The sequence below is a fragment of the Equus caballus genome, chromosome 12, assembly GCF_041296265.1.
Source record: "Equus caballus isolate H_3958 breed thoroughbred chromosome 12, TB-T2T, whole genome shotgun sequence".
NCBI classification, from domain to species: domain Eukaryota; kingdom Metazoa; phylum Chordata; class Mammalia; order Perissodactyla; family Equidae; genus Equus; species Equus caballus.
This window is the reverse complement of record NC_091695.1, coordinates 48,244,135-48,270,038: the sequence shown is the minus strand read 5'-3', so window position 1 is coordinate 48,270,038 and position 25,904 is coordinate 48,244,135. Positions and strand designations below refer to the sequence as shown.

At 55.0% G+C, this 25,904-nt stretch overlaps 1 protein-coding gene across 7 annotated transcripts in view; it reads right to left on the bottom strand.

Annotated features, from left to right (window-relative positions):
* Positions 1–25,904, bottom strand: part of KCNQ1 (potassium voltage-gated channel subfamily Q member 1) — a 344,780-nt gene that overhangs the window by 57,100 nt on the left and 261,776 nt on the right. For 2 of the 7 annotated variants that reach the window (XM_070228555.1, XM_070228558.1), the window contains exons 12-15: positions 25,096–25,171; positions 19,193–19,287; positions 18,238–18,374; positions 17,411–17,472 (exon numbers count right to left, since the gene is read on the bottom strand). In XM_070228555.1, coding sequence (XP_070084656.1) covers positions 17,411–17,472; positions 18,238–18,374; positions 19,193–19,287; positions 25,096–25,171 — 370 coding nt within the window. 7 annotated transcript variants of the gene reach the window in all.

Below are 25,904 nucleotides of genomic sequence, written 5' to 3'. Positions count from 1 at the left end.
TGGACATAGGGGTTTCTTCTGAGCCAGAGCAGGGTGTAAGACTTCGCCCCTCAGGCTGCCCTTTGCCTTGTTGCCTTTCTGAGAGCAGGACCCGTGACAGGGCCTGTGTACTGGACATTTTCTGGATGCTGGACCCACAGGCACACCCCATACACTGCTTGCTTGGTCCACACACTGGTTCCCACTTCACAGACAAGGATCTGGAGGTCAGAGGGGCCCCGGAGGAGCGGGCCTTTCTGGTCAGCCCTCCCTCACCCTGCAGCCTCTTCCAAACTTGGGGAGAGGTCCGAGGCTGCCCTGCTCTGGGCCCGCACGGCCACCCCCCGGAGGCCAGGGGAGTGAGGGAGGGGCTGGCCGTGGGGGAGGGGGCCGAACGCAGGCATGAATGGATGCTCCGGTGACGAGGGCTGGAGCAGCGGATGGGGAACGGGGTGGGGAGGGAGCGCGCTGCCAACCCAAACAGCCCCAGCGCGCCTCAGCCCCGTGTTTAATCCACAAAAATTTCCATCTGCCTCTGGAGCCCTGGAACCCGGGCAACGAGAGGCGCGCGCGCTGCAAAGTAAACACGGCTGCGGCGACGCCCGTGCGCCCGCGTCCCGGGCCCGGCGCAGCGTCAGCCATTTTGTGCAGCGGCGTCCACGGTGCAGTGGAGCCCACGCCTGCGGATTCCGGAGGCCCGGCCGGGGAGGAGGCCGCCGCCACTTGCTGCATGTGGCTTTGCGGCTGGGGACCTGCTGGCATCCACCTGCCACCCTGCCCCGGGCCGGCGAGGCCGCGCTCCCACCCCATCAGGCCCGGAGCCCACCGTGGTGCCACCCGGTTCCCACCCTTGCATGTCCCCGGACGCTGGCACCCTGTCCCTGGCACTGGCAGTGTGGACCCTGACGGGGACATGGCCCAACATGCTGCCTGGGTGCCCTGCTGCCAGATTTCAGGGCCCGGGCCACTGCCCCTGTCCGGGCTGGTCCCCTCCCGGGGGGGCAGGCAGGACAGCCCTGTGTCTGGGCTGGGATGTCTATTTTTAGTAGTGACCAAGCCACTGCTTAATATGCAGGATGGGCTGGGGGCAGGCTGTGCCCTGACCCGCAGGGTGACAAGTTTAAAAAAGGGCCCATTTTGATCAAAATACATGTTTTTCTGAGGTCAGCCAAGGCGGCCGGGCAGGGTTTGCCACAAAGACAAGGCTCGGGCCGCCCTCACGCGGGTCCCCGAAGACGGCTGCCCGGCTCGATGCCCCCAGTGATGCCGTTCATTATATGTCACCAAAGAGAGCCTGCGAGGGGCTGTCCACTTCCAGGCTGCACACCAAGGCCAGATACGCACGTCTCCTCTGTCACCGACCCCTGTCCCCTGCCTGTCTCAGAAGCAGTCAGCCCACAGAAGCTGACACCGGCTTGAGTTAAATTCTTAAAAAATGTAAATTTCCTTTCTGGCCAATATTTGAGCCTATAAATAGAGTCGTTCAGGAGAGGCCAGGCTGGAGGGGTATGTTTCCCGGGCAGCCTGGGAGAGAGACACCCAGGAAGAGGGGTGGGCAGAGGGAAAGCAAGATTCTTGGGGGCGCTGCTGAGGATGTGAGAAGCAGGAGGCCTCAGGCTGCAGGGGAAATTAAGGCTCAGACTCAGGAGGCTTGTCCAAGGCCAGCCAGTGGGCTCAGGGCGGAGCTGGAGCTCTCAGGTTGGCCTCTGACCCCACCTCCTGCCCAGTGGCCAGCCCACCTGCGTGCCCAATCTCTCTGAACTCTGCTCTCAGACACCCGGGTCTCTCAGCTCCGAACTTGCCACAGGGCCTTTGCACACGAGGTTCCCTGGCCTGGATATGGATCAGCTCCCGAATCCTCCCCACCATGCTTGGCATAGAGCATTAATATCATCCCCTCATGGATGGTAAGGAGACTGAGGCACTGAGAGCTGCTGTCGCTTGCCTGGGTCTCATGGCCAGTGAGCCAAAGGGGCAGGTCTTGAACCTCTGGCTGCAGAAGTACAAAGGGAGGGCCCGAGTTTCCCCCTCTGAGAAAGGGGAAGGGGGATTGGGAGACCCCTTGGGGACCACGTGCGGGCAGACAGCCTTGTCCCTTCAGCTGGAGGTAATTAGGGTGCCCACCCGACTTCAAGGGGTAGGTGAGAAGATCTGGCACCCAGTGCTCCTGGCTCCTCCCACAGAAGGCTCTGGGCCTCTGGGTCATCGGGTGTGTGGGCAGCGGCAGTAGGGGACCAGGCCACATTAAGTGGCTCTAAGCACGTGTACTTCTCTCCTCTTTCCTCCAAACTACATTGACCAAACCAGACTTGTCCTCCCAGACCAGGACAGGGGGGAAACTGAGGCTCAGGGAAGCTGGTGGGCACTGCCTGAGTCCCCTGGGGTGGGTTTCCCTGGGAGGCACAGGGTACCTCCTCATGGGCCTCCTCCTTGGGGTCCTGCCCAGTCACAATGGCTCAACTTTCCTGGAGATACGGACCCCCTGCTGGGGGCACTCATCAGGGTCCCTGCTTTTCACTGAACACCTCCCCACCCCGACCCCACCCAGTATTCGAGCAGGCCAGAGACAGGCTTCAAAAGCCACATTCCTGTCTGGGAAGCCAAGCATTTGATGCCACTAACAGGCGAGGCCATCCACCCTGGGGGGCTCTGCTCCTGCTGGCCAGGAAGGAGTGGACTAGGGGGCAGTGAGGGGCGAGCCACGAGGCCAGCCTTCCTGCCTCCAGCCTCCATGGCGGGAGGCCAGGATAACAGCCCACGGACACCCTGCCCAGAGCGCCTTGTCCTGACGCCAGCTCCAGGTTCCAGCTCTGGGCCAGCCTGAGCGCTGACCTCCCTCCCACAGCCATGGCCTCTTGGTGGCAAACCCCTCAGACACCACGGGGGCCTGTGAGTCTCACCCTTGATGGGATGGAAAGGTCTGGAATGCCTGCAGTTCCCTCAAGGCCCCCCTGACCAATGCCCTCATTTCAAAGACAGGGAATTGAGGCCCTGCATGTGATTTTCCAGACCCGCAGATGTGACTGGGGCCCCTGATGCCCCTGATGCCCCCAGTGGGGCTAGGTCACCCACTTCTCTGACCCCAGTGAGGGGCTCCCTGCAAATGAGGCTCAGCCCCTTGGACGGGGACTCCTGCTCTGGCCCGTCACCTGGATCATGGGGACGAGGGTGGAGAGAGAAGGGCTGACGGCAACAGGTACCCTGTGGCTGACCATGGCCCCCTCCCATCGTCCCTGTTTGTCCCTTTTGGGAAAGCACGGCTGCTGCTAACCATCAGGTGCCAGTCCACACTGGGGACAGACGGCTAGACATGGGTGCCCCCAACCCTACTGGGGGCTTGACTCACGAAACCAAGCCCAGTATGTGGGCCCCTTGGGTGCCAGGCTGTTCTAGGGGTCCTGATGCAGGGGGAGGGCTGAGCTGCTGGCCATGCTGTCATCCCCCTGAGTGGCCAGCCACTGACGCGGGGCCCCAGATAGGGCTGCTGAGGTGAGCCCTATGTGGACAAGAACAGGTCGGCCGTGGAGGCCACCTTACACTCAGGTGGGCAGGCCCAAGTCACAGAGTGTGTCTGCTGCCTCTGGACGCACGTAGGTGGACAGACGAATGTCCCTATCAATGGATGACTCCAAAGGTTCCTGCTCCCCCCATCGTGTTGTCCTGCTGGGACCACATTCCCCAAATCCTCTGGGCGGGGCCGCACAACTCATTCTCGCCAATGGGATCAAGCAGACATGATGTGTCTGTCACTTCCTGGCTGGGGCAGTTAAGAGCTGGCAGGGGCCTGGCCCTGATGGATGGCCCATCTTGGCATGGAGAGGGCCAGCGGGAAAGGAGGCTCAGATCAACAGCCAGGACCGGATGACGGGTGCTGAACGTACCCGGAGGCCCAGAGAAGACTCTCCAGGGAAGGACTCCGAATGTGAGACTAGGGGACAGTCCTTCGTGGTGGGAGAGTGGGCCTGGCTGACAGAGGACTGAGGACCCGAGCGGAAGGCCGGACAGAAACAGCGACTACCTCGTCTCCGACGCGCCTCCACTGAAATACCCCGGAACACGCATGCCGACTGGGAGAAGCGTCTCGACCTCAGACAAAACGAGAGCTGAGCATCTCTGAATTGCACACGCTGTCTACGGCCCAGACCACCCAGTGTCCTGGGGCTGGGCTGAGCCCACTGCTCTCCCCGACTCTGTCTTGGGCAGCATGGTTTCATGAACTGGCATCCCCGTTCTTGGTGTCTCACTTGCTTGGCCACTCACTGGGGTGTCCCTCTGGGGTGACTGATGGGCACAGGCTCACAGGCGCAGTGGATTAAGGCTACACAACCTTCCACAGCTGGAGGCACCTCGGTTTATCCGAGTCTGCCCTCTCTACAATCAAGTGGCTCCTGGTGTCTCGTTGTCACAAATCAGTGTCCCCAGCCCTGGTGCTCCCCATACTGGGAGTGGAGAGGTTAGCTCAAAGGGAACGTGCATTTGTAACGTTAACAGAGGCTGCTAGAATCCTGTCCAGAAGCCCTGTTCCTGTGGTCATTCATGTCCCTGCCAGCAATGTGAGAATGTGAGTGTGCCGGTTTCCCCACATGGGTGCCAGCATGGGCTATTATCATTTTTTTAAATTTTGACGTCAGTGGGCATTCCCCTGGCTGCTGGTGAGGTGGGCATCCTCCCACAGAGGACTGGCGGCCCAAGCCGGGCCGTCTGTAGGAAGACGCCTCCTGAGCCAGGCTCTAAGGCAGGGCCTGTGGGGGCTGCCCTGGTCGGGACGCCAGGTGCGGCTCCCCAGAGGCCCCAAGCGGCCCAGACCCAAAGGACTTTGACCTCAGTCTCCCTCCAGGGGCCCAGCAGCCCCATCCCAGGGGCCGTCAAATCTCCCTGGTACTTGCGGGGTGCGGGGACTCCCCGGCAGGCCCGCCCACCTCCGCCCAGGAATCGAAGTGGTGGCGCTCAGCGTCAACTGACGCTTTCATTATAGGTTTATCTTTGAAACCCTAGACAAAACAGGGCTTGTGTGGTTTGACTGAAGAGCCAGCACCTCAGGACCTCGCCATCCACTAAGACGGCTCCTCAGGAAAGAAAAAATACACTAACCTTAAAATAACCAGTTCCCAGAATAGCAACTAATGACGGCTTCTGAAGGGAGCCCTTTGATCAGCCAGAGCCCCACGCCTTCGCCTATTTACGGCTGTGTCATTCAAGAACAGCTCACCAGCAAAGGGAGAAGGGTTGGGGGGAGGCAGAGGAAAGTGGGGGCTGGGCAGAGGGGAGGCGGGCCAGGGCTGTGCGTACCCGTTCGAGGCTGCCCGACTTTCTGATGCAGCCAGCCCTAGCTGGTGGTGAGGTGCTCCGTGGAGGCCAAGGCAGCTTGGTGCTCCAGGGGCGGCCTGGAAAGGCAGCCTCGGGCAGCGAACACTGCTCCCAATGGCCTCCTGAGAGCCCGAGTGGGGGGCAGCCAAGGCCTGTGGGAGGCGGATGCGATTATAAGAACCTGAATCCCAGGCGGGCTGTCCTCAGGGACCGCGGGGAGGCGTGGGTCATGGGCCCTGGGGGTTCAAGGGAGGGGATTCCAGGGAGATTCTGTGGAATGGGGCCTCAGAGGGGTCTGCAAGGACGCGCCCCCACTGGAGAAAGGGGTGGTAAGGAGAGGATGCCAGAGCTATAAGCTGCTGCCCTCCCGCCCAGCTGCCTCGTGTCTGCCCTGCGTCAGGCCCCCACTCACCTACCGGTGTTCACTGAGCACCTCCCTGGCCCTGGCCTGCCTCAGATGCCAGCCGGGGACCACACTCGCCCCCGTGCACAAGGACATGGTAGTCTACACCTGCCCTATCCAGACGCCGAGTCACCAGGCCCGCCAGGCTACGGAGGAGCACCCGAAATCTGGCTCATGAGACTGAGGAACTGACATGTAATTTGATTTAATTTTAACAATTAAAATTTAAATGTAGATCCTCAATTCAGTGATTGGAAAATGTTTAGGTACGTTTGGAACGACTGAGGTATGGGAATCTCCTTCAAATATAAATTTTATGAAATCTAAACGCAGACCAAGTAGTTCTGATGGAAACTTCGCGTCTGAACTGGATGCGCTTTGAGTGTAAAACATACACTGGCTTTTGAGGAAAGAATGGTGGCCATCCCGACAGTTTTTTATGTTGATTATATATTGAAGTGATAATATTTTTTCAATCTATTGGGTTAAATGAATTTAACCTGTTTCTTTTTATTATTTTTTTAAATGTGACTACTAGAAAATTTAAAATTATACCCGTGGCTCACATTTTCTTTCTGTTGGACAACATTGGCCTAGGTCAAGGGTCTGCAAATCTTTCCATCAAGGGCCAGACAGTAAATGTTGTAGGCATCATAGATCACACACAGTCTCTGCCACACATTCTTCTGTGTTTTTTGTTTTTTGTTTTAAATGCATAAAAAGGTTGGGGGCCCAATTTGATCTACAGGCCAGTTTGCAGCCCCTGGTCCAGAGGCTCCCAGCTGAATCGGGCCAGCTGGCCTCAGTACAATACCACTTACTTAGTGGGGGATTGGTTCCTCTCTGAGGGGTGGAGGGCCTGGAGAAAGCTGTCCTCAGTCCAGCCTGCTGAGGGCTGATGGCCCAGCTGGACACCCTGGAGTCCCAGCATGAGATCCAGTTATGATTAAGACCCTAGGAACCAGCGTGAACCAGACACATTACTACTGCCCAGTAGCTCCCAGTGTCATGGGGAGCTGGAACACAGCAGGAACCAGCACTGGGAGCTGGGGACATAGCAGCCATGAGACACAGGCTGCCCAGAAAAATCCCATCTTCAAAATCCTGATTCTGTCCCTGTAAGTGGACCAGAGCTTGTCTGACCACATGTTGGAGAGGGAGATGCACCAGCATTGATGCGCTAACCAGGAAGGAAGGGAGGTTACAGGCTCAGCATGTGCTGAGAATGGAACCCACAGAACTAAGAGGGGCCCTGGAGGCATGTGATGAACTGAGCCAACTTGAGCTTTGGCTTTCGTAACGTCACAGGTGATGGATGGCCACGTATCCAAGCCCAGGTCTGCTCCAGCTGGGAAGTCTCACAGCAGAGCCTGACATAAAGGGGGGACCTTCAAAAGGCTCCACGATCTATGTGAGGGACAGTGAGAAATAACCCACTTCCGGGAACGACTGTAAAGAAAACTGCCTTGCCACCAAGGGGAGTAGAACAATATTTGCCCTGAGAAGTCACATCCACAAGCTGATCCACTCTTAGCTTGGAAGCCTAAATGCATACCACCTCGGTGGTCTGGAAAACCTTGAGCCCAGAATGTAAAGTCCAGGCTGGTGGTATTCCCACGTGGATCGTAAAGGAAGAGGTCAACATGCACCCTCCCTGAGGACCTCAACGTTGCCCTGGGCCCAAAAATTCCCACAGACAAATTTTAAGATATATGAACTTACTATTTTTAAAAAGAAAACTCTTAAAAGGAATGAAACATCGTGAATGAGAGCCAGCAGAAGAAAAATAAAAACAGAGAAGCAGACTCACAAAGACTTTAGATGCCAGAATTATTGAAAACTAAATATAAAATAGCCATATCCAACCCACTTCCAGAGATTTATTTAAAGTTTAAATATACAAGTAAATAGGAAGATACTATACAAGTGATCTGTCAAGAGTGAATAAAAATCAAATAGAATTTCCATAAATAGAAAAATAATTGAAATCTGAAACTCATTGGATGGGTTTAACAGCAGATTAGATATAGTTGAAGAAATAATTAGTGAATTGGAAGATGGAAAGGAAACACTATCCAGAATACAGAAAAACAAGGCGATTGGAAAAAAAGAGAGATTAGGAGACATGGGGGAGAGTGAGATGGTCTACCATATGTCTAATGAAAATTACAGAAGGAGATAATAAGCTGAAGCAAAGTATGAAGAGATAATGGCCGAGAGTAATCCAGAATGCATACAAGACACCAAGCCGCAGATTAAAGAAACTTGCTGAATTGCAAGCAGAACCAACAAAAGAAACTTTGTATTGACACATCATAGTGAAGATGCAGAACACTGGAGTCAAAGGAAAGATCTTAAAAGCAGCCTGCGAGATGAGATACACTGCCATCCAAGGAGCCACAATTCATCTTCATCTTTGTTCTTAATAGAAACAGTAGAAGCCAAAGAAGAGTTGGACGATATTTCTGACGTCTAAGAGAAAATCATTTGGCAACCTAGGGCCCAGCATTTTATACCCAGTGGAAATATTTTTTAAAACAACAGCAAAACAGTCATTTTAAAACAAAACCTGAGAGATTTTGATTTTCACTGAAGGGAATTCTAATGAATATTTTAGCCAGAAAAAAAGTGAACCTAGATGTAAGATCTGAGATGAAAAATAAATGATAAAAATAAGTGAGTGACAAAAGAGGCAAATAGGCGGGTAAGTTTAAACACATATTAATTGTATAAAACACTACTAATTATGAATTTTTAGGTTAAAAAATAAACACAATTGAACCGAAATATACAACAAAGCATATAAGTCAGCAGGAGAGTGACTGAAACTGAAGTGTCCTAAGGTCCTTATTTACAAATGTGAGTAAAGACAGCCATTAGCTCTGCTTTATATCCATTTAAAATATTCTGGGTTAACCGCCACAAGAATGGCAATAGAATACATAACTTCAAAACCAGTAGAAGGAAAAACGGAATGAGAAATAATCATCCATCCAACAGGAGGCCAAAAAGAGGAGCGAAATAAACATTAAAAATTTAGTACAAATGGAAAGCACAAAATTCATTGCTAGGAATCAATCCAAATATATTAGAAATTACATTTAGTGTAAATGTATTAAACAATTTTTAAAAACACAGCCATATAGTGTTTACAAAAGACATCTAAAATGAGTACATGGGGTTAAAAAGAATTTAAAAACTTAACACCAAAATCAGAAAAATAAATCACAAGAAAACTACAGATCAATATCCTTTATGAATATAGATGCAAATATTCTGGACAAAATATGAGCAAACCAAATCCAGCAATATATAAAAGAGATTATACACCACCACTAAGTGGGAATTGCAAAGTTGGTTTAACACCTCAAAATCAGTTAATGCATTACTCTATATTAATAGAATAAGGCATAAAAACTATGTAACCATCTTGAAAGATGCAGAATGGGCATTTGACAAAATCCAATATCCATTCATGCTAAGAGCTCTGAACAGACTAGGAATAGAAAGAAATGTCCTTAACCTGATAAGGAGCATCCACAGAAGACTTACAGCTAATATCACCCTTAATAGTGAATGACTGAGTGATTTTTTCCTAGCCACTTCTAGTCAACATTTTACTGGAAGTTCAAGCCAGTATAATTAGGCAAAAAGAAAAAAAAAAAAAGAAATTAAAGGCATCCAGATTGGAAGGAAGAAGTTAAACTGTCTTTATTCACACATGTCATGATCCTATATGTAGAAAATCCTAAGGAATCAACAACAATAACAAACTTTACTAAAATTAATAACAGTGTAGTCCCCGTTTACAAGCTTGATATAAAAAACTAATTGTATTTCTATATACTAGTAACAAACAACTCAAAAATGAAATTAAGGAAACAATTCCATTGACATCAAAAATAAGAAGATATTTAGGAGTAAATGTAGCAAAAGATTTGTGTACTGAAAACTACAAAAGATTACTTGAAGAAATTAAAATAGACCAAATAAATGAAAGGATATACCATGTTCATGAATTAGAAGACTCGACATTGTTAAGACGTCCATTTGTCCCAAGAGGATGTATAGATTTGACAAAATCCCTATCAAAATCTAAGCAAACTTTTTTTTTCCTTTGGGTAGAAATTGACAAGCTGATTCTAAAATTCATACAAAAATTCACGGAACTTAGAAAGGGCAAAACAACTTGAAAAAGAAAAACAAAATTGGAAGATTCACGCTACCTGATTTCAAAACTTAATATCAGGGTACAATAATCAAGACAGTGTAATGTGGGTTTAAGGATAGACTTCAAGACCAATAGAACAGCATTGAGAAACCAGAAACAAACCCATTTATTTATGCTCAACTGATTTTTGACAAAGGTACCATGACAATTCAATGGGGGGAAAAAATAGTCTTTTCAACAAATGGTGCCGAGGCAACTGGATATCCATAAGCAAAACCAAAACCAAACAAAACTTAAGTTGGACTTTACCTCACACCACACCCCAAGACGAACTCAAAATAAACCATAGAGTTAAATGTAAGACTGAAATGTATAAAACTTCTAGAAGAAAGTGTTCGCGACCTTGGAGTAGGCAAAGAGGTCTTAGATACAACATCAAAAGCACGAGCCATACAAGAAAAGATAAATTGGACTTCATTGAAATCTAAAACTTTTGTGTTTTGAAAGACATGATTAAGAAAATGAAAAGACAGCCACAGAATGGGAGAAAATATTTGCAAGTCATATATTTGATAAAGGACTTGTATCCAGAACATATAAACAACTCTGACAACTCAATAACAGAACAAACTACTTAATTGGAAAATGGGCAAGAGAGTTGAATAAACATTTCACCAAAGAAGACTATGAATGGCTAATAAGCACATGAAAAGTCGCTCAACATCATTAGTGATTAGGGAAATGCAAATCAAATCCACAATGAGATACCATTACACACTCACTCCAATGGCTAAAACAAAAAAGACCAACCATACCACGTATTTGCAAGGATATGGAGAAAGTGGGACCTTTGTGCCTTACTGGTGGGAAATCAAAATGGTACAGACCTTTTGGAAAACAACTGAGACGTTTTTTTAGAAAGTTAAACAGAAACTCACCATATGAGTGGGACCACTCTTAGGAACCGAACCAAGAGAAATGAAAACATATGTCTATACAAAGACTTGCAGATAAAAGTTCACAGCAGCGTTACCCATAATAGCCCCAAACTGGAAACAATCCAAATGTCCATCAACTGGGAAATGGATAAACACAATGTGGTCTGTCCATACAACAGAGTACTATTCAACATTAAGAAGGAAAGAAATGCAGGGTGGAACGTAGAGGAGCCCCAAGAACATTACGCTGTGTGAAAAAAGCTAAACACAAAACACCACATATTGTTCGATTTCATTTACATGAAACGTCCAGAAAAGGCAAATTTCTAGCCTTAGAGAAGTTTAAGCATACAGAGACAGAAAGCAGATGGGTGACTGAGTGTGGCTGGAGGTGGGAACTGGCAGTGACTGCAGATGGAACCGAGGGGATCTGGGGGGTGTTCAAAATGTTCTAAAGCTTAGCTTGGATGCTGGTTGCACACATCAAACTAGAAATTTACTAAAATCTGTCATACATTTATCTTAAATGAATTTTATGGCATCTAAATTACACCTCAATAAAGCTTTAAAAAAAAAAGGTATTCAAACAAAATTAAGTTTGCCTAGCAATTATAACAGACTTTAAGGGAAAAAGCACTACTTAAGATAAAGAGGGTGCTACGTAATTATAAAACGTTGAAATCCAGCAGTGAATATATAAAAACTTGAATATGATTTGTACCTAATTATAAATATATATCTAAAAATATATAAAGTAAAAATCGACAGAAATAGAAGGAAAACTAGACAAATGCTCCACAATAGTTGGAATTTCAACACATTTCTCAGTAACGATAGATCAAATAGATAAAAATATTCCAATGAGGATATAGATTTAAACAAAACAATTAACAAGCTTGTTCTAATGGACATAAAAATGAAACTGCACCCAACAGTGTCAGAACGCACACAGTATTCAAGTACAAAAGGTAAATGTATAAAAATTGACCACATATTATCCCTTAAAACATATTTCAAGATGTTTCAAAGGATTGATAGCATGCAATCACTTTTTCTGACAGCAGAGCAATGATATTCAAAAGCTCTCACATTCACCACATGGCAAAAATCCTGTTGCTACACAGCTCCTGGGATAAACGAGAGGTCATAATGGAGACTAGAACAATATATATGTGAATGAACATTAAAATTAAATGCTATATATCAAAATTTGGTGGATGTAGTTGGAGTGGTATTTAGAGAAAAAATATACAGCTTTAAATGCACACCTTAGAAATCTAGCAAGTCTGAAAATTAATAACTATCCGAGCTAAGAAGTTAGAGAAAGAACAATATTAATTCTAGTAAATAGAAGGAAAAAAATAAAGAGAAACGAATGAGACAAAACCAAACCTACTGTAACAAGGATCAACCAAGTCCAAAGTTTGTTGAAAATATTAATAAAATTGGCAAATAGCTGGCAAGCTTGATCAATGGGAAAAAAAGGAAGGCACGAATAAACAGTATTGGCAATAAAAAGGGGGTGCAGCTAGTGATAATACGGACACTAAAATAATCATAAATGTCTATAGACTTGAAAACTAAGGTGAACTATACAAATTCCTAGAATATGTAACTTGTCAAAACTGACACAAGAAGAAATAGAAAACTCAAATAGTCTCATAACCATTAAAATCATTGAATCAGAATTAAACATCTTCCCACGAAGAAAACGCCAAGGCTAGATGAGTTGAAGTGCCACTGAACATTCAAGGGAAAAAAGGAATCCTAATCTTATACAAAATATCCCAGAATACAGAAACAGAGGGAACACTTCTCAACTTGTTCTGTGAGGCTCACGTAAATTTGATCCCAAACCTGAGAAGGACAGTATAAGAAAGGAAAATCGTGTTCCATACATATTTCACACACAAATACGGACAAAAATTCTGGATGAAACATTAGCAAGTGGGCTCAGCAGTGTCTAGGAAATAATAGACAACGTGAAGGAGTGGTGGCTGGGTGGGAGAGGCCAGAGACCCTATAGATTGCTGGGAAAATAAGCTAAGCGTGAGATGATGAAGGTGTGAGCCCTGAACTCAGCATGGAGGGAGTGGGGCTGAGAGCAAGGTGGGCCTCGTCGAGGCAGCTTCCGGGGGTTGGCGAGGGGGAGTTGTCTGGGATGACAACACCTCGGGGTCCCGTCTTTAGGCCTGGGTGGACGGAAGATTCCCTCTGGGCTGAGGGACAGAGCAGGAGGAACAGTGGCTGGGGCAGATGCTGAGTCCCGGGTAGCTGGGCCTGCCTGGTACAAGGGGAGGGCAGCTGTGCGCTCAGCAAAGGGGTCCGGGGGAGGTGTGTGTGTGGGTCCAAGCTGGGGGGCATTCCTATCCAGGAGAAAGGTGTGCCTGGCCAGGGTTCTAGGACAGGAGGCAGTGGAAGGAATGTCAGGTGGTAGGGGCCCCTTCCCACCCACACTCTCTGAAGTGGGGCCTGGAAACCCAGGACTTCCCTGGGTCCGGCTCTGAGCCATGAACATTTCCGGCCAAAACAGAGAAGAAAGAAATTTTCCCAGCTCACTGTGCGCCTCATATCAGCAAAAGCAGTATGAGCTGAGCTTGCAAAATAAACAGGGCTCAACGTAAACACTGCAGCAGGTCCCGGGCCCTGAGCTAAGAATACACACTGGGGGAGGAGGGTTGGAGCAGCCTGCTTCTCCATCGGGGCCCCGGAGAGCCAAGGGGACGCCTGCCTCCCCAGCAGCCCTGGCTCCAGCGGCCGGAGAAACCCACGCCGGGGGCGCTGGGGACTGGGGGCCGGGCAGGGGCTGGTATTCTCAGGACTCCTGTCCCAGGGCCTGGCAAGGCCTCTGCCAGTGCCAGAATCAGCGCTGCTCCCCTGCCCACCACAGCCCACCCAGCTCACTGCTTGCCCGCCCCACCTTGGCCCACGCTGTTCACGTCAGCCTCTTTTCAACCAGACTCCTTATGTTTATGAAACGCTTTCTGGTTTCCTTGTTTCTCTCCACCTTGTCTCCTCCACCTCCTCAGGGCTTCCTCAGGGACCAGCGCTTCACCTAACTAGCTCTGTGACCTTAGGCAACCACTCAACCTCTCTGGGCCTGTTTCCCCACCTGTAAAAGAGACTTTATTTGGGCAAATAAGAGTCCTTTCTGGAATAAAGACAACATGAAAGAGTATGCGACACCTCTAGTGATCTTTAAACAGAAGCAAAGAGCAGTTCACGACTCTCTTTTCACAACCAAAGGGAGACCCACGGGCAGCGGGGCCAGTGTCTGCCAGCGAGGCTTGCGGGGCCGGGTTGCAGGGTGGGGATGCTCTTTCTGCTGTCTGCATCTCTGGAGTGAGGTGGGCTGCATACCCAGGCCAGGCCGCAGACTGGGGTGCAAGGTACCCCAGGGACAGGGGGCCATCCTGAAGGGCAGATGGGCTCTCCGTCGGAGCAAAGGCACGCCACTGCCAAGCCAGAGTTGCGACAAGGCCCCGGGACTGCAGGAAGAAGGAAGTGTGGGAGGCCCTTCTCCCCGCTGTGGCCCCTGGCCTGGACATTCCCTGCAGGGGAACCGAGACGCCCCTGACCCGGCTGAGCTGGCCTTCCCTGGGAACTCTCTGCAAGTGGCCACCCCAGGCCCCTGACCTCACAACAATCTGCTCCCAAGAGTAGGGGCCAGTCAGCGCGCATCCCAAAGGCCCCTTTCCCAGCCCCTCCTCCTGGCCTGGGCCAGCTGGCCTGGGATGGGACCCCTGTCACAGCCGAGGACCTGAGCTGAGATGAGGAAGCAGCCGGGGGCTGGAGCCTTGACTCCCATCGCTGGGGCCAGGCTCCCTTCCGGCCAGAGGCCAGCGTGGCGGGGTTGGGAAGGCCCAGGGGCTCTGACTGGGGTTGGCGGTGGCGGCTCTGCCACTGCTCTGGGCCTCCGGGCCTCCGAGGGCTGGGCGGCTGCTCAATTTCCTGCCCCCAACTTCCCGCAGTCAGCAGGATTGCTCTGGGGTTGTTTATGGTCCTGATGGCTGCAGTGATAAGGTGGGGCCCAGGACATGCCACTGTACCCTCTGGGCCTGGCGAGGCCCTTTCCCAGGGTCTGTCCCCAAGTGGGGCATCAGCCAGCGGCTGGGGAGGGGCTGGGCGGGCTGCCACTGGCTGGGCCGGATGCCGCCCCACGGCAGCCTCTGTCTGGGCGCAGCGCATCTGCATCGATGCCTTGACGGACGGCGGGGCGCAGACGGTCAGCGTACAGCATGGGCCTGCTTACGACCTCAGAGACCCTAAGGAGGTGGCTCAGCCTCTCAGCCTGAACCGGCTCCCCGGCAGCACAGTGGGGTGAAGGCAGCGCAGAACCAGCCTGGCTAAGTGCCACACGTGTGGAATCCCCTCGAATCCTCAAATCCTCGCAACCCAGAAATGGCCCCTCTCCTGGGCGCAGAGCCTGGGGGCCAGGCCATCAGGGGCTTTGTTCCCAAACCTTGCTCCCGGGGATCAGGGACTCCGGAAAACACTTCCCTTTGTTGTTCAGATCTGAAGAAATGCGGGCACGTGATTGTGTACCCCCAAGGCCAGCGCTGGCCCCACCTCAGCCCACCACGCTGACCTTGGCCGACTGAGGGCTGCATCCTGGTTCTCAGACCACTGCAGGATGGCCGCTACCCCAGCCTGGGGAGGGGGCACTGCTCCAGGGAACCCTGAGTCCTACCCATTGTCACCCCAGAGGACACCAGGCTCCAGCCTGGGTTTAAAGGGGTGGCCTGTCCTGAGAGGCATAAGAAAGGCCTGGAACAGTGGAGTGGGGATAGAACGGGACCTGGACAGGGCATTGAGGAGGGGTGCGCGCATCTGGAAAATGGGGCAGCAGGGTTGCTCCCAGGGCCGCTGAGGGCAGGAAGGCTCAGGGGCCCAGGGGCGGCCATGATTCCTGCCAGCAGTGGGGCCAGTCAGCAAAGGCAGCCTTGGCCAGGGATGCTCCAGGGCTGGGTGAGGATGGGGGGTGGCCTGGGTCCATTCCCTGGCTCCACTTCTGCTTCCTTTGACGCCTGGAAGGCCCCATGCAGGGTCCCCGGCCTGTGTACTGCTGCCTCTCACAGGGGGAGCCAGACTCAAGTCCCTGGGTCCACGCGCCAAGAGAAGCCAAAGCCAAGGATGCATCTCGTTCACCAGAGCGGCGGAGTCCAGGGCCCCAAGCCTCTGATCCCAACTGGCCTGCTGAGCTGACCTCTCCTGCTCTCAGTTCCCACCCCGCCAGACAGGGACGCGTCCCGCCGGGCCATCTGCCTGAGAACAGGAGAGACACCAGTCCCACTCAGGCTTTTGCTGTCCGAGGTGGGCCAGGTCCTCCAGCGCGGCCAGGGTGTTGGTGTCACGTGGCCCCAGTAGGTCAGGCCTGAAGTGCGGGCCCCAGTGGGCACCCGGACAGTGGCCCGCAATTCCCTCTGCCTGATCCCATTTACTGGTCTCCGAGCCCTGGTCAGCCCAGGCCAGGGGCGGACTGTGCAGGAGGAAGGGTGACGCTGCAGGCCCGAGGCCCAGGTAGGACAGGGCAGGAATGGGGAGCCGTGCCCCTGCCCCATCTGCCCAGCTGCAGGTGAGATCGAAGTGGGCGAGAGCCAGGCGTTGCTGGGGAAACTGAGCAGCAGATGCCCTCCCCGTCCGGCCGAAATTCTCTAATTTTAGCCTCCCAGCTACTTTCAGATACACATGTACACGGAGGAGCTGTGCGGCAAGATAAAGGCCCGCTCCGACCCGCAGGGACTTCAAAGGGCAGTGCCAGCTGTGGGCCTGAGAAAGGCCCTGCCACCCCTAGAACCTCCCGCGGCTCCCTGGACGCCCTGGGAAGAGGCGCCCTCGCTGAGAGGTTAGGCGACGGGCACAGAGCCTGGCGGGGAGCGGGCATCCCAGGGGCCGAGGCCGTGTGGGTCAAGGAGGCCGGTGCCCTGCAGCAGAGGGAGCATGGGCTTTGCAGCACCAAAGAGGAGCCACAGGCCCTGAGTCCCACGTGGACGCCCAGCAGGGCCTCAGCTGACACTCTGCACCCTCCAGCGTGGTCAGCACACTACAGTGGGGGGTCCTGGAGCCCACAGCCCCTCCGCCCTGCCCGATATACCCCTGCACCACTGTCAGAGCCTCTGATGTCCCCAAGCGCACACAGGCTGGAGGCCAAAGGAGCCACACGCAGCTACAGACGGCACTGCCCACACTGGCACGTGCCAGGCGGTCCTCAGCTACTGCAGGGAGGGGCCTGTGGCCGCTCAGCACCACGTGCCAGTAAAGACGCCACTTGTTCAGAGGTCGAGAAACCAGCCTGGCCTGAATTTAGGCCGAACTCCTCCCACGGGGACCAACGCCCAGCCGGGTGAGGAGGAGTGGAGGTGAGCCCTGCCGCAGGGAGACCCTGGCGTCATGTGGGCCACACTGAGCACAGAAGGAAGGAAGGAGGGAGCCGGGGAGCGAGACTCGCAGTGGCCCAGGTCACCATCCAATTCCCAACACACGCTGGGACAGAGCCGGAGGAGTGAAACGCCACTGTGGATGGCACTGTACCAGCCCCAAGGACTACGACCACCAGGAGCATTGCCCCGCTGCCCCCCACCAGCCGACGGGGGCCGGGACCCTGGCGCCTACCTTGTCCTCCACGCGGTTCAGGCGGGCGCCGATGGTGTTATTGCCGCGGTCCTTGCTCTTTTCTAGGGGGTAAAGCATGGACGTCAGGGACACGCATGTTGGCGGGGGGAGGGGTGTGGTAGGTCAGGGTCGGAAAGCTTGAACCTCTGAGGACATCTTTTAGCAGCGTGTCTGTGGCGAGAACTTCAGGAGGGGGTGGGGTGGGCAGGGTGCTGGCCGTGGTCGCATGGCCCTGCTCCACCCTTCCCAGCTCTGTGACTTCTGAGAGCGCATCAGTGGAGGACAGGGACACGCCCTAGCCAGGGGGGCTGCCTGCTGTACAAAACCACTATATTCTGCCCTCCAGGGCGGCCCTGGCCTCGCTCAGGCCCCAGCCGTCCCGGCCCCTGCAGAAGCTGCAGCTCCCACTTAAACTTGGGCTGCCTGGCCCTGTGCTCCACCGGTGCACTCACAGAGCTGGAGAACGCACCTACCTTGCTGCCACCAATGGCCCCTCGAATTCTGTGCTAGCCACTCATCCCCTAACCCCACTCCTCTGGTCCCTTCCTGCACAGGATCCGGTCATATCTCCACGCCCAGATCTTCAATGGCCTAGAATCCACGTGGGTTCTTGTACTAATTGAAATTTCTTTGTAAAACACGTTCAAAGCCACTTTGCTTGGGTTGGGGTATGTCTGCCTCCCTCTCTCTGGCTTTTGTTGCCTGTCAGGCACTTTGGAGCCCCCGACAGCTGTTCTGATGGTGGGGAGAGGTGGGTGCAGGTGGAGGGCGGGAAAAGGGTCCAACGTGGGCCACCATGCCCAGGATACCTTGACATGGAAACCCACCTGAGCCGGAGATGAAGAGGGAGGGCTTTCCGATGGACTGGTCCAGCCTGGGAGGGAGGGAGACAGAGACTAGCTCATGCTTGGCCCAGGCACCACACGGACACGCAGCCTGCTGGTGGGCAGGTGCTCCAGTGCACCTAGCAAGACAACAAGCAGCCCGCCCCCTCTGGGGTCACCCACCGCTGCCACCCACAAACCTGCCAGGTGCCTCCCAGTCCCATGCTTCTGAGCGGGCTGGGCAGGGGGCTCAGAGATGAGGGCTAGTGGTTGAGTGCTCCTTAGACTTGCTCCCTGGGCAGGGTGGGGGTCCCAGGATTGCCCAGCGTCCTATGGCCACCTCATAAATGCCCCCGGCCGGGTGCCTTGATTATGCTCAGAGAGGCAGGCCTGCAAATGGGCTCTTCCAGGGCGAGGCCAGGTCGCTGAGCAGGGTGGGGTTCACGTCTCCTTGGTGGGTCAGCGGGGCAGCCTTAGCCCCCGTCCTGTGACCCTTGGATCTAGGTTCCCAGGCTAGCCCGCCATGGAGGCACAGCTGGTCTGGGCCTGCATAGGCCCCCAAGAACCACACTGCTTCCACATGAACAAGCTTCCCAGGCTTCAGGCCAGAAGCCAGAAACTGTTGGCTCCCAATGGTTAGGGTCCCCAGCTCCAGTGGGGCAGACCTCAGGAGTAGGCAGACCTTGGGGAGGGGCCTTGCGCCTGGCAGGGTCTCCCCAGTGTTGGGTGTCTCCTGGGGCAGGGCCTGGCCCTTGCTCAGAGCTGGTACAGCAAGAGGCAGGTGGGTGGGGTGGGCTGCGAAGAGACCTGCAGCTCTGAGAAGCAGGACAAGTATGTAGCCGGAGGGGACGGGAGACGAGGTTGTCCTTCTCGCCTGTGCTGCCTCCACCAACCTCCTGGTCCTCTCACATCACCATGGGTCCCAGGCCCCCTCCCCGGTGCCCCTGCCCAGGCCCACCTTCTCTGCAGCTCTTTGATGCGCACCATGAGGTTGAGGTGGCCCTGGGAGTACTGCTCAATGACGTCCCGCACATCATAGGGCTTCCGCGCTTGCTGCAGGCCAGAAAGACACGAGTCACCCTCCTCTCTGTGCCCGCCAGCTTGGAGCTAAATGCAGATAGTGACAGTCCCTGCCTTGTGGGGTCTTTTGGGGATTTAAGGAACTCGCCCGTGTGGCATGATGGGGGCAGGCCTGACCCAGTGCACATGCAGGAGCTGGGCTCATCCCCGGTGGCTTGGGCACCCCAGGTTTGGCCACTAGGTCTGGGGGATCCTGGGCTGATCGCTCAGCCTCTCTGGGCCTCAGCTTCTTGCCCGCTCACCCGCAGGGGTCTGCCCACTCTCCTTTCCAGGCTACCAGTCCCTGTTTTCCAACAGCCTTGGAAGAGTTGGCCCAGCTGAGGGGCCAGGAGAGAAGCAGAGCCGCCAGGGGCCCCGCTGGGTGGCTGCCAGTGGGGCCAGCTCTGTGAAGCCACTGCCTGCCTGTCAAGCTGACTCTCGACTCACTCACTGGCAGGCACACCCGCTGTTCTCAAGGTGGGAAGGTGGCCCGCCATACACCCTTCCCAGGCAGTCCCCAGGACTGGGCCGAGGTGGCCCCAGGTGACAACCTCTGCCTGCATTGGCTGCTCTGGGTGACAGGCCTTCTGCTGGGACTCCAACGCTACTGGGAGACAGATGCTCCCACAGCAGGCCTCGGGCCAGACAGGTGACGCCGGGCACCCAGGCTTGGCGCCAGCTCTGAGCCCACAAATGCGTTGGGGGCTCAAGTACATTTAGGGCCTTGTGCCCAGGAGCCTGTGGGCCGAGGGTCTCGCCCAGGTGGCAGCAGGTTGGTAGAGTGGGGATTGATGGCCCAGGAAGCTCTTTGTGCACACAAGCAGGCTGGAGTCACACGGGAAGCCAGACCACCACCATCGGAGGGGCTGCAGGGAGACACGGTCAGTGGGGCCCAGGATGGTCCTCACTGGACTAAAGGGCCCACATGAGCGATGAGCCGGGTCACTGCCTCTCGTTGGGGAGGGCAAAGGGCCTGAGAGACATGCCAGACGGCCCAGGGGGTGGAGCCCGCCTGGGTCAGAGGATGAGAGCGGACGAGGAGCAAATGTCCATCGAGGGTCAGGGTAAGGTCTCAGCCCTGGGGCCCATTGTCCTTCTTGCCCACCTGGGCTTACCTCTCCTTGGGGTGCCACCCCAGATGCTGGGGCCACCTTTGCCTTCCCAAAAAGATGGGGTCCTGCCTCAGATCTCTGTGTACCCTTCTGACATGCCTGGGGTCTCTGCCATCAATGCTGGCAACTTGGCAAAGTTCTTGCAACTCCCCAACATTGTCCTGGGGCTCAGGAATCCCAAAGCAGGGCAGAGGCCTCCTCTCTACCAGGGGCTAGGCCCCAGAAGTTCAGGGCGTTTCTGCCCCCAACAAGATCCACCAGGCAGGGCCCTCATGGGCAACACACAGCCCCTCTCTGGACCCTAAATACAGGATCCTGATTTGGAAGGGCTGAGAAGGAGCCTCCCAGCCCCATGCCACAACTGTGCCCCCAACAGAAGAACTTGCTGCTTCTGGAGGCCAGGCTGGGCACCAGGACCACCTACATCACCTTGTGGCCTACATTCCAAGACCATCATGGTATCACGGGGTGGGACTCTAGGCAGACCCTCTGGCTCCCCACACACTCACTTAAAGGCAGGCATAAAGTCAGTACTTAGGTTCAGGCCAGCGATGAGATCCCCAGGTCTTAGATTTTACTTCCGTAAAATGGGGTACATTGAACCCTGCTTCTCCCTTCTGTAAGATGGGGATGCTGAGCCCTATTCCTCTGTTTTATAAGATGGCAGGCTTAGTTTTTTCTTCCCTTCTGTGAGACCAGGATGCTGAGCCTGTCCCTCCCTCTGTAACATGGGGATGCTGAGCCCTGTCCCTCCCTCTGTAACATAGGGATGCTGAGCCCTGTCCCTCCCTCTGTAACATGGGGATGCTGAGCCCTGTCCCTCCCTCTATAACTTAGGGATGCTGAGCCCTGTCCCTCCCTCTGTAACACGGGGATGCTGAGCCCTGTCCCTCCCTCTGTAACATGGGGATGCTGAGCCCTATTCCACTGTTTTATAAGATGGCATGCTTAGTTTTTTCTTCCCTTCTGTGAGACCAGGATGCTGAGCCTGTCCCTCCCTCTGTAACATGGGGATGCTGAGCCTGTCCCTCCTTCTGTAACATAGGGATGCTGAGCCCTGCCTCACTTTGGCTGACAGGGAGGGTGTGAGGATAAAATAAGACATGAGTGGGGGGGCTGGCCCCGTGGCCGAGTGGTTAAGTTCGCGCGCTCCGCTGCAGGCGGCCCAGTGTTTCGTTGGTTCGAATCCTGGGCGCGGACATGGCACTGCTCATCAGACCACGCTGAGGCAGCGTCCCACATGCCACAACTAGAAGAACCCACAACGAAGAATATACAACTATGTACCGGGGGGCTTTGGGGAGAAAAAGGAAACAATAAAATCTTTAAAAAAAAAAAAAAAAAAAAAAAAGACATGAGTGGGGAAGGTCAGGGAGTTCCATGATGGCTCATGCCATGAGAACCAGAGGTGGCTGTGATGGTGGCCATGGCTGAGCCCCAAGACTGAGCTGTTCCTTGGTGCACACAGAAGGCGGCCCTGATTCATGGCAGTCAGCCTCCTGCAGACCAAAGGGCTTTGTGAGGTGGGTGGCACCTTCAGGCAGGCCGGTGAGGTCTGGGGCTGGCTGGAGAACTGGCTGAGTCCAGAGACCTGGCCTGGGGGGAGCAGGGTCCTTGTGCTGGTCTCAGGACAGCCTGGGAGGTCACAGGCCACTGCGTGCACCTGAGTGTGTTAGGAGCCTCTGCACGCACAAACATATACAAATGTGCCTGTGGGAAGGCGTGAGAGTGTGAGCAAGTGTGGGTGGGCATGTGATGGTGAGAGTGTATGCACGCTTGTGTGTGCCTGAGTGTGTGCACATCTGCAAGAGCGGGGGTGGGGTGACACCCAGGCCCCATGGCCCAGCGGGGTCCAAGGTCCTTGAGACTTGTCTTGGAGCCGATGGCTCCCCCAGGGTCTGGTCCGCGCTCCTGGGGGCCTCTGTCGAGTGGCCGCCTGGGGCCGGCTGGAGAGATCATCCCGGCTTTCTCTCCAGAGCTAATTTCCTCTGGCGGCAGCAGCAGGAGCCTGAGATGAGCCGAGATAATGCCGGGCTGTCCAGACTGACGGACGGTGGACATGGGAGTTCAAGGCAAACTTGAAGGGCTGAGAGGCTCTGGCTCCTCCGGCCAGACACAGGGGCGGCCAGCCGGGCACTTATCGGCCCGCAGGGCCGGCAGGGGGGCCACCCGCCACGTCCGCAGCCCGTGAGGCCAGGCAGGGGTGGGAGTGCAGGCAGACAGACAGACAGGCTGCTGTGGGGGAAGGGAAGGCAGCCCTGACAGCTGGGCCCGGGTGGGGGCCGCCCCTGGAGCCCCACAGAGCTCCTCACTGCCAGGGGCTCCCTTCACTGCCCCGACTCAGTGGGGCCCTCCTCCCTACCCCTCCATGTTGCCCCCAGCAATGAGGGCCAGCTGGTGAAGCGGGAGGCAGCGTCAGACCCTGGCCTTGCTGGAGAGCCTCTCTACTCCACGAGGGCCCACCCAGTTTAGCCAAGGCCCCACAGGGGTCCTGCGCACAGGGGAGGGATGGAGAGAGCAGGAGAGGTGGGGGTTGCCACACTTGCCTGCAGACTCCAGGGGCACTTGTAGGACCCTGGCCTGTGTCCTGAGGCAGGAAAGGGGACCCTCAGCCTGGAAGGGAATGCGGGGCCCCAACCAATGCCAGTAGCCGGTTTTCTTGCCTGCACTCTACTGACAGGTGCTCACCGGAGCTCAAGTTGGTGCCAGCCACTGTGGGCACTGGCCTGCTAAGGACACCCCATGGTCCTGAGCTGGAAGCTGCCCATGTCACCCCTGAGCTGGGCCTACCAGGAGCCCCAGGGTTCCGCCTGCTCTGCTGGGGTCCCCCAGACCTTGGAAGCAGCCCCCAGGAAGCCCGGTGTCCACCCCGGCACATCCCCACTCGGGCAGTGGTTATGGGCTCTGCCCTGCAGGGGCCTGCTCTGGAGCCTCAGTGGCCCAGCTTCCCAGACTAGGGACCACCCCCATCCTAGAAGGCTCTTCTGCTGCACCAGGTTGAGCCTGTGGTTTTAGCTGTCACGGCCAGGCTGCTCTCCAGTGAAGGGATACATCCTGGCCCTTCCCAGGGCTGCTCCTCTGCCCTTGGGGGACTGTCCTGCCTGGGTCTGACCTCTGAGAGGGGTTCCTGCAGCCCCTTCCCTGCTGAGGCCAGCCCCTCCTCTCCCAGGACCCCGTCAGCTCCCCGCCCTGCCTGCTGCCCCGCTGCTGGGTACTGCCGGGGCCGTCAGGGCCCTCGGGGGAGGAGAGGCCACAGAATCCAGATGCCCTCGATCTGGGGCCATCACATCTCACCCAGAACATTGCCGGGCAGACCTCCCGGTGCTGCTGAGAATGGCATTTACTGCGGCTGGCTCTTTGTTTCAACAATAAGAAGGTCCAGGCCCTGGCGGGAGCCTTAGCACAATGTGGCGCAGGTTGGTCGTGAAAGGCCTGCCCCCCCCGGGGTGCAGGCACACAGACAGACAGGCAGCAGAATGCCACTGAGGAACTGTGTGTGCAGACCATCCCGGGGGGCCACACGCCGCTCTTGCTCCTGGGGTGTGGACCAAGGCGGTCGTGGTCACAGTGAATGCTGCGGGCCGGAGGGCTGCGTAGGGCATGCGCAGACATGGTCCCGCGCCAACCCTTAGGCTCTTGTTCCCATTACAGAGAGGGGAAGAACTGGCCCGGGGCTGTGGGCAGGTACGGGAGCTGGGGTCCATCCCGCAGCCTGGCCCGGGGCAGGACGCAGCGGCACCAGTTCTCATCCCAGCCTTGCTAGGACCACTCTGGGGGATGTGAACGAGTTGCCTCTACCCCTCCCATGTGATAAAAAAAGGCCTGGGGCTCTAGAAGCTGTTGCTGGCTCCCGGGGGCCCCCAGCCCTGCCTCCATCAGGCACTCACTTTTTAAGGGCAACCAGGCCAAGCCCTCTGGAAAGAATGACCACCCACCCGAGAATTCCTCTTTCCTAAGTCTACATGTTCTCCAAGCTAGGGCTGCTCCAGGCTCCCATCCCTGGACTGTCCCCACAGTAGAGGGTGGGGAGATGCGCCTGCCACCAACTGGCCTTCTCTGGGCGCCTTGGACTTTGGGGGCTCCAAGCAGCCGTGACAGGAGACTCAGCCCTCGAACAGTGCTGATGGGGATGGAAACTCAGGGGTCCAGCTCCGCTTAACGGGGAGCCCCTACCTCCCCCTGTAAAGGCAGGCCACCCCCAGGTGCAGAGGAGGGCCGGGTCTGTCCCCTTTCCCCTGACTTACGCAGGTCAGGGTAGGGATTACAAGAGCACCAAGCCCACATGAAACAGGACTCTGGAGTCTGAGGGACCCCCCTTCCCGCCCAGGTGATGAAGGGCTGGCTCTGCACTCTGCCTGAGTCACTCCCACGTCACTGCTGTGGATCAGGGGAGGGGTGAGCCAGCCCCCAAGTCCCTGCCTTCTAACCACTACAGAGGGAGAGGAAGGCTGGGTGTGTGTCCGGCCCTGGGCTGGGCCTCAGCGCCAGGACCCATCAGGGAAGCGTCCTTTTAGGGGCCTGCTGTCTTGGGGATGGATAAGGGAATCATTGCAGGGGGTCTGCCAGATGATGTGTGAAGTCTTAGCCGGCCTGCCTGTGTGGCAGGGGACGGAGACCACGTGCCTCTGCCTGGGCAGGAGAGGGGCTTCCGGGGTGGGCTGGGGGCAGGAGGGCTCAGCGCAGGACTCACCTGGAATTTCTTCTTGGCCACAAAGTACTGCATGCGCCGAATGACCTTGATGGTGGCCCGATGGTGCTCCCGTAGCCTGCAGGGGAGACCGGAGGGGAGGCATGAGCAGGTACCCCATAAGGGTCATCCTGCACCCAGCACCATCGGGAGCTAGGTGCCTCCCCAGGTGCCCCCTGCTGCATGTGGGCTGGGTCCCTCCAGAAATAGGGAGAATGTTCAACCCCATGGGACAGAGGTCACGTGCAGGTAGAGGGAGGAGGAGAGGCCGGGGGCAGAAGTCTTTTAATTAGCGGCGTGACCCCAGAGGGACCTTTGTTTTGCTTGTTGCTCAGAAGTGGGGTGGAAGTCAGGGTCCTGTGTACGCAACAGCCATGACCCTAACTCGCGGTACAGCAACAGAAGCTTCTATCTCCCCTGAGCTTCCAGCATCCCCCCAGTATAATGGGGAAGGATCCAAACAGATGGCACCTGAGACCCCTTTAGCTGGAATGCTCTGAGGCCCCACACACAGACACACACGGAAAACGTAGGGCTGCAGGACGACCTTGCTAGAGAGAGTTCCTACCGAGCCACACTGTTAAGGGGATTGAACTGTCTCCCCTCTGAAGTTCCTTCTAGAGACATAGATCCTTCTAGAAACACCATCAACAAAGGACATGCAATGGATGAAATATATGTGCATAGAAATAAGACTGGAAGGAAATACATCCACATGGAAACACCTGGTTTTTGCTTTTGGCTACTCAGCTCACATGAAACTAAACTTTCTGCCGAGAGCACCCATAACAATGTAAGGAAGCACCCCGCCC